We start from the raw sequence: 7,898 nt of genomic DNA on the forward strand, positions 1-7,898 counted from the left end.
CACATCTATTCTGTGCGTGGTTCTTTCATAGCCTAGACATAATTCCATCTTTTCCTTGCATCCTGATTGATGATTCCAGGCCTCCTTGATCAAATTGACTGCCCCCAAATGTTACACACATTTCAGCATTAAGGTTACCACACCTTTCCCAGTACCTTACACTTTTTTGTTTTATTTCATTTTTAAAAATTTAGAGTTAATGAGTAAAGATCAACAGTGGAAATACATAATGTATAAAATGTGTGAATTTGGTATAATGATATGGTGCCATGATAATTACATAAAAGCAATGAGAAATTAATGTGGTTTTAATACTAGTAGTTCCCCAATATTTTAATATGGCAATTTTCAAACTTTCCAAAAATTTGATAAAAATACTACTGGAGGCCTATGTTACCATTTATGTTCAAAATTACTAACATTTTGCATAAATATATATAATGTTTTTAGAACCTTTTCAAGGTAAATTGTAAAGATGCCAATTGACCCCTAGAGACCTGTCCAAACATGTCACAGGAATGAAGATATTCTCCCAGTTACAGTGTCATTACTGTATCTAAGAACATCATCTACAGTGCCCTCATGTCATTTGGTATCCAGTCCATATTTGAATTTTCCATTGTTTAATCAAAATGTCTTTTGTAGCTCTTCTTTTTTTAACCAGAATTCGGTTGTTTTTATACCATTGTATTTTGATATCAGTTAACTTGTTTTTCCCAGTTATTGAAGGTTTCTGTAAATTAGAAGTTAGTGAGAGTGTTTTATTACATTGGTTTAAACCTTTGGGGCAAGAAAATGTTTTTATCATGCCGTGTTTTTCAAACTGCACCACACTAGACTGCATACAATCACAGAATGCTCCACTAGCAGTGAAGCTAGTTTTAAACTTGGTTAAACTAACGATGGTCAGATCTGTTGTTTTTAACATATGTTTTCTCTTTAATGATTACTAGTAATCTGCTGGGGGTAATTATCGACAGAAGTCATAGTCCCATGACAAATTTTCACATATGATTGAGTATACATCAGTGATTTGAACTTTTTTGTATTGTATTTCTGTTTTCTTGTTTGTTATTTCCTTGGGATTTTTACAGAAAATTTTCAATTTTAACCACTTGTTTAACTACTCTTACCTGACATTTTACTAAAAATAGTTTCTCAACAAGTAAAACTAATAAAATATTATTCCACTAAGTCCAGGTAAAAGTTAATGTCTTCCTTCAATTAGCAATGTACTGAGAATGTAATTACTATAATGACCACCATCAGAGTAGACAAATATTTGTGTTCTTTTTCTCATTCTCTCACTAATTACTATAGACTCATGGATTTTTGTCCTATGCTTTCTTTTTTTTTTTTTGAGACGGAGTCTTGCTCTGTTGCCCAGGCTGGAGTGCAGTGGCCGGATCTCAGCTCACTGCAAGCTCCACTTCCCTGGTTTATGCCATTTTCCTGCCTCAGCCTCCCGAGTAGCTGGGACTACAGGCGCCCGCCACCGCGCCCGGCTAGTTTTTTGTATTTTTTAGTAGAGACGGGGTTTCACCTTGTTAGCCAGAATGGTCTTGATCTCCTGACCTCGTGATCCACCGGGCCTCCCAAAGTGCTGGGATTACAGGCTTGAGCCACCGCGGCCAGCCTGTCCTATGCTTTTTAATTCATTTTACTTATTTTTCAATGCTCACATCTACTCAGTAGGTATATATGTACATATATATAAAAGAAGAATTTGGTCAAAGACTCCTGAGGGTAGGTCTAAAAGACAAAAGCACTTGTTTCATAGGAAACCCACTGGTGACATTTGAGATGTTACCATACAAATCCATCATACAAAAAGGAAAAGTAATGAAAGATTGTTAAAATTATCAGTATTTATACATATATGTATGTTTTCTAGTTCATCCATTATATATGGATATATATGTATCTCATAGATGGCATATATGATATGTATAAAATATGTTAGTTGAATTAGAAAACATAAATATATATGTATACATTTTGGTTATTAATTAGGAAACTAATTCTTTTGTCTTTCAGACCTGCTCTCATGACTCTTTGACCAAATTCTTGATTTCTGGCACGATATGATGCCCAAAGCTCAAAGAATCTTACCTCATCCCAGCTCTGAAATTGGCCGTGTCTCCTTCTAGTGGTCAGAGTTAGGGAGAAACCAGGATAGGGTTCATAGAGTTGCTTGTGCTCAGAAACAGCATTTCTATTTTCTTAGGAGAGAGGGGCATACAATTTATTTTTATGAAAAAGATCATTTTTTCACAATAATACTCAGTTCAGATTTAGTGCTCTACATTATACAGCTTCTTTTACTTTGGTCATTTTAATATTAATATGACTTTTGGATTATCTGATGCTTTTCCATCTTGCTCATCTGCAGGTGGAATGTCATCCTTACTTCAACCAGAGAAAACTGCTGGATTTCTGCAAGTCAAAAGACATTGTTCTGGTGGCCTATAGTGCTCTGGGATCCCATCGAGAAAAACAATGGTAATAAGAGCAACAGGAATTTTATGTAAAACATTGTTTTGATTTAAATAAATTTCATTAGCTCATGCTATTTCCTGGAGTTCACTGACAGCTGACTTGGGATAAGGGAAGAATGTGCATTTCTGACAAGATCCCAGCTGATGTTGAGGCTGCTGTTCAGGGGCCTCACTTGAGAAGCTCTGGTGCAGAGTGGATGCCTTAGTCTGTTTAGGGAGCCGCCTAACAAATTGTATCCCCAGCCTCAGGGCTTCAGCATTTCTGCCTTTCCTTCCAGGGTGGACCAGAACTCCCCGGTTCTCTTGGAGGACCCAGTCCTTTGTGCCTTGGCAAAAAAGCACAAGCGAACCCCAGCCCTGATTGCCCTGCGCTACCACCTGCAGCGTGGGGTTGTGGTCCTGGCCAAGAGCTTCAGTGAGCAGCGAATCAGAGAGAACGTGCAGGTGAGGAGCGGGGCTGTGGGCCTCAGGGCTGCTGCACAGTGTCCTTCACACGTGTACTTCTTGTAAGGCTCTGAGGACACCCTTGGGCCAGCTCCATTTCCCTGTATTTCCTATGCATGAACTCTGTGTACATCATAAGGATTTCTTCTACTCTGACACAGGAGAGGCAACACAGGTGGAGAGAAATAGGATGGGATCAAAACCAGAGATTTGAATTAGCATTAAGTCAGAGATATCCATACCCCTCTGCTAGGGATATGTCCTTTTCTTTATTTTCTATAATGAGGTGTTTGATTAAATGTTTTTTAGTCTCCAAATCATCGTTGGTTTTTGGGTTTTTTTTTTTTTTGTATATTTATGTAGTATAAATTCCCTATATTCTCTTAGAATTTTATCTTTGCAAATTGTTTCTTTAACTCTGCCTTTTTTTTTTTTTTGTGAGGTGGTTGTCTTTATTTTATGTGTAGACCATATTTATACCAATACCTAAGGTTATAAAACAAACCCAGTTAACACAGAGGCTTAATGCAAAAGCATTTATTGAGCTCAGGATTCCATGGTTAGAAAATTAGCCTGGGCTCAGCCTGAACTCAGTCCAGTCCTTCTCTTCCTGGCCGGGCTCTCACGTGCATGCGGGACAGTGAGGCAGCTCTGCTTCAGGATGTCCATGGGCCATCTGTCTGAGTGCCCCCCTCTCCCATGCAGTTCTTTATCCTCCAGTCATCCAGCTCAGGGTTCGTCTTGGAACCGGGCATGACCCCAAGGCAGTGAGTGGATACATGCAAAGCCTTTTCATGTCTAGGCTCAGAGCTGCCAACCATTGCTTCTGGGAAATTCTATCACCTAATGTAAGTGACAGGATAGGTCAGACTCAAGGGGTGAGGAAATATACACCACCTCTTATTGGAGGGAGCTGGAAATTCATATAACCAAGCAAGTGGATACAGGGACATGTGATTGTTAGAGGGCATGTTCCTAATTAATCTATCAGTTATATGGTATGTGTGAAATAATATATTAATAAGTATATGTATGAATACGAATATATGTAAATTGATGTATTATTTCATATATTCTCAAGAATACATCCAAGTCTCTAAAGAATTAATATCAAATACATACATATATATGTTTTCTAATTAGTTATATATAGATACATGAAATATGCATCATATATGGTATATATATTGTAAATCCTGTCATATATGACATATATCACATATATGTGTATGTCACTATTTTGTAAAACCTTAAGTAAAATCAGTGTAGAAATCCATAGGATACTCTGAAATAATGACACAGAGAATGAGAATGAGAAAGAAAGTAAAAAATGACAGTGAAACAATAGATGAATCTAAGTAATGGCATTCACTATATGATTTTAAAAATATTTTTAGACATTAGAAAACTGACAAAACAAAAAGGAAATGTTATGAAAGACTGTGGAAATTATCAGTATTTATACATGTGTGTATGTTCTCTAATTCATCTAGTATACATAGATATATATATGACATATGTGTTATATATGTTCAATTAATTAGAAACCATATATATATGTATTTATTCTGGATATTAATTCTTTAGAGACTTGAATGTATTCTTGAAATAACGTCTTCCAAATTTTACCTGTGTTGTCATATTCTCTGTGGTTATGTTTTCACAAACAAAAGTTTCTATCCTTCATGTAGACTCATTTTTCATGCCTCTTTCTTGTGGTTGGTGAGTTTTGTGTCTTATCCTATATTGGGACTATCACAATATTTTACTGTTATCTTACAAAATTATTAATATTCTTTCCTTATAAATTTGGTTAATTTGAATGGGATTGACTTTTTAAACACTATATGAAATAAGGATCCAAACATGCATATCTAATTTTTGAGTTTTTAGCAAAATTTCCCACTGACATTTATTGAAAAGTTCACATTTGCTCACATAACTTGATTTTTTTACCTGTAACATATATGAAATTTCCATGAACAATTATCTGGCCTCTCTTCCATCTTCAATTAACTTATTTACTTTTCTGTACTATGATGTTAAAAAGTAAGTTTCACTTCCAATATGTTACAAATAATTTTCTAACTTCTTCATTTATTTAATAATATCTTAGCTATTCTTGACTAATGTGTTATTGAAAATTTTGAATCATCTCATTAACTTCCGCAAGCAAATAAGTGTTTTAGTCTCTTCTTGACATTGTAATAAGCCTGCAGATCAAGGTGGAGAGAACGAAATCTTTGACAATATGGAGATTTCCAATCCATGATCATAATATTAATTCCCACTTATTAATAAATGGTATTTTAATAAATATAACATTAATTTCATAACTTTCTCCATTACTGATAATTATAATAGTTTTTGATAACTTTTCATTTTGTTTTGTGGATTTTCCAATATTAGAAATTCTAATAGAAATATTAAAAGAATAATGCAACACATCTTCTTACCTAGATTCATCAAGTGTTACATTGCTGTCATTTTTTACTCTTTCTCTCATTTTCTGTATTATTCCTTCAGTTTCCCTATTGATTTATACACGTATTTGATTTAATGTATTAGAAAGAGTGACATCTTTTTGATATTTAGAGTCTCCCAAATTTATGCAGTGAGTACCCATGCTTTTTTAATGTGAGATCATTAATATTTAGACAATTATAGGCTTGAGTAATGTTGAAAACTAATTTTTCCTATTATACCTGTGCATTGGAGAGATAGATATTCAACATTATTCATCAAACCTACTAAATTATGCTAGACATTACAAAATTTGCCTCTAGATTCTTGTGGGTCTTCTAGGTACATGACCCTATCATGTGGGCACAATGTCAGCTCTGCTTCTTCTTCAGCATCTTTTGAGATATTCTCTTTGTCTGCAGTGTTGTGCAGTTTCAAAATACTTTATCTCGGAATGGATTTCTGCTTACTCTTCGTCTTGTTTTCACTGACCCCTTGAGTGTTTAGAGAGGTCTTTCATAAATTTTGGAAACGTATCGATCTTTTAAGTATTGTCTCTGCACCCTACTGTCTGATTTACTTGGTGTTTCCCAATTGGCAATGACGTAACTTAAAAATAATTAAAGTTTTCTATTACTTTGATAGGTGTTTGAATTCCAGTTGACTTCAGAGGACATGAAAGCCATAGATGGCTTAGACAGAAATATACGATATTTGACCCTTGATATGTAAGTAATTTTGGTGATGGATGTCCTAATTTATTTTCAGAGGAGGAATGTAGGATGGGTGTTGAGAGAGCGTGGGTTGACTTGTGCCTCTGCTCTTATAACTCCATGGAACTCTCCAGAGCAGCCAAGATAATTGCTGAATCTGCACCTTCCATGTAGGCCTGGCATTTCTACCACTGTCTAGTGGCCATGCTGCAGATATTGCCCATGTGGTCGCATTAGATGTTTCCAAATTTGTGCTTATATGTTGTTCTTCCCAACCTGCACGATGTCTTACCAGATGAAAGGCAGTTCCACCAACCTTGTGGGCCAGGTTCCAATTCCCACCTCCTTCACATGGAATTGCTTGCCAGATCCTGTCAATTTAGCATTTTCAATCTTTTCAAACCTTTTCCCTCCTTTTCTTTGCATCTTTTCCCATGAGCCGAACACAGCATTTGCCTATAAAAATTCTGTCTTAGTGGAGCGAATAGGAGCACTTGGCCTTGATGTTCTACAATATGGAGATCTCAGTGCAGAGAATGAAGAAATTTTAAAATCAAATGAAGAGTGTAGATGTAAAAGCACCATTGTTCGAGATAATTTATAACCAATAACAGACGTTTACTATTCCTCTATGTTCTAAGGTTCTAGGATTCATAGAAGGTCACTCAAAATGAGGGAAAAAAGAAGTTATGTAACTGATGGCAGTGGAGATTTTAACAACTAATAGAGATGATGAGATAATGTGTGAAAAAAACAAGCACAATGGCACATCATAAGTACACAAAATTTGGTAGATATTATTAGTAGCATTTTATTATTTAGAGGAAAATACAAAATGAAAAAGGAAATCATAAAAAAGAAAAGTGGCAAGCATTAGAAATTTTTTACAACCAATTAACGTTTTTGAGGATCATAAAATCAATCACTAGTGCTATTTCGTAGAATTCAAATGTGATCTGGAGTAAACCACTTGCAAACTTCCAAGTGTTTGCTCTTGATGTAAGGATATCACAAAGGATAGGCTCAATCCCTAATTAACAAGTTGTAACTGTACATGTGAGCAGTCATTTATCTGTGTCTTTATATTTTGGGTTATTTCTGCCTATAAAATGGTTTATGCATTATAGCTCTTTGGATATTGGACCCTATATCAAACACAAAAATTTACATTTCTGAATCTAACCAAGTGTGTTGCATATGATAGGCAGGTAGTAATATGTTAAGTGATTAAGTATTATTGCTACCAGTATAATTGTCACACTCAAAATTGTTAGTGATGAGCATATATCTACCTTATTCCTCTTCAATGTAAGGCAGAATGAGTTCCTGTTTTTACTGAGAATTTGAAATAGAAAAGGTCAGAATATCTCTGCTCTTTGACAGATGTAGAATGTTTGAACATTTCACTTTGTGTGTTTTATGTGTTAAGTTCCAGGCAGGGGAATAGAATTAAGTGATTATTTTGAAAATACAGGTACAATAAAGTTATGTTCATTAAACTAAGAAACAGATTCTAGAGCAGTCAGAAAATGAACTTCTTAACATCTACACTAGTGGCAGTTTCCTACATTGTGCTACCTGCTAGTAAGAGTCATTGCCATTCAGAGAGTGCATTTTTTTTTTCTTTTCAGTTTTGCTGGCCCCCCTAATTATCCATTTTCTGATGAATATTAACATGGAGGGCATTGCATGAGGTCTACCAGAAGGTCCTACGTGTGGATGGTGACACAGAGGATGTCTCTATGCTGGTGACTGGACACATCGCCTCTGGTTAAATCTC

General features: G+C 35.3%; 1 protein-coding gene across 1 annotated transcript; it reads left to right on the top strand.

Moving 5' to 3' along the window:
* The first annotated feature begins 2,365 nt into the window (after window positions 1-2,365).
* LOC111534439 (aldo-keto reductase family 1 member C1 homolog) lies at window positions 2,366-7,898 on the top strand. The gene is made up of 4 exons (XM_026450065.1): window positions 2,366-2,502; window positions 2,777-2,942; window positions 6,051-6,133; window positions 7,750-7,898. Exons 1-4 carry the CDS (start codon window positions 2,366-2,368, stop codon window positions 7,790-7,792), a joined length of 429 nt encoding a protein of 142 aa, XP_026305850.1. The 3' UTR covers window positions 7,793-7,898.

The sequence above is a fragment of the Piliocolobus tephrosceles genome, unplaced genomic scaffold, assembly GCF_002776525.5.
Source record: "Piliocolobus tephrosceles isolate RC106 unplaced genomic scaffold, ASM277652v3 unscaffolded_11200, whole genome shotgun sequence".
NCBI classification, from domain to species: domain Eukaryota; kingdom Metazoa; phylum Chordata; class Mammalia; order Primates; family Cercopithecidae; genus Piliocolobus; species Piliocolobus tephrosceles.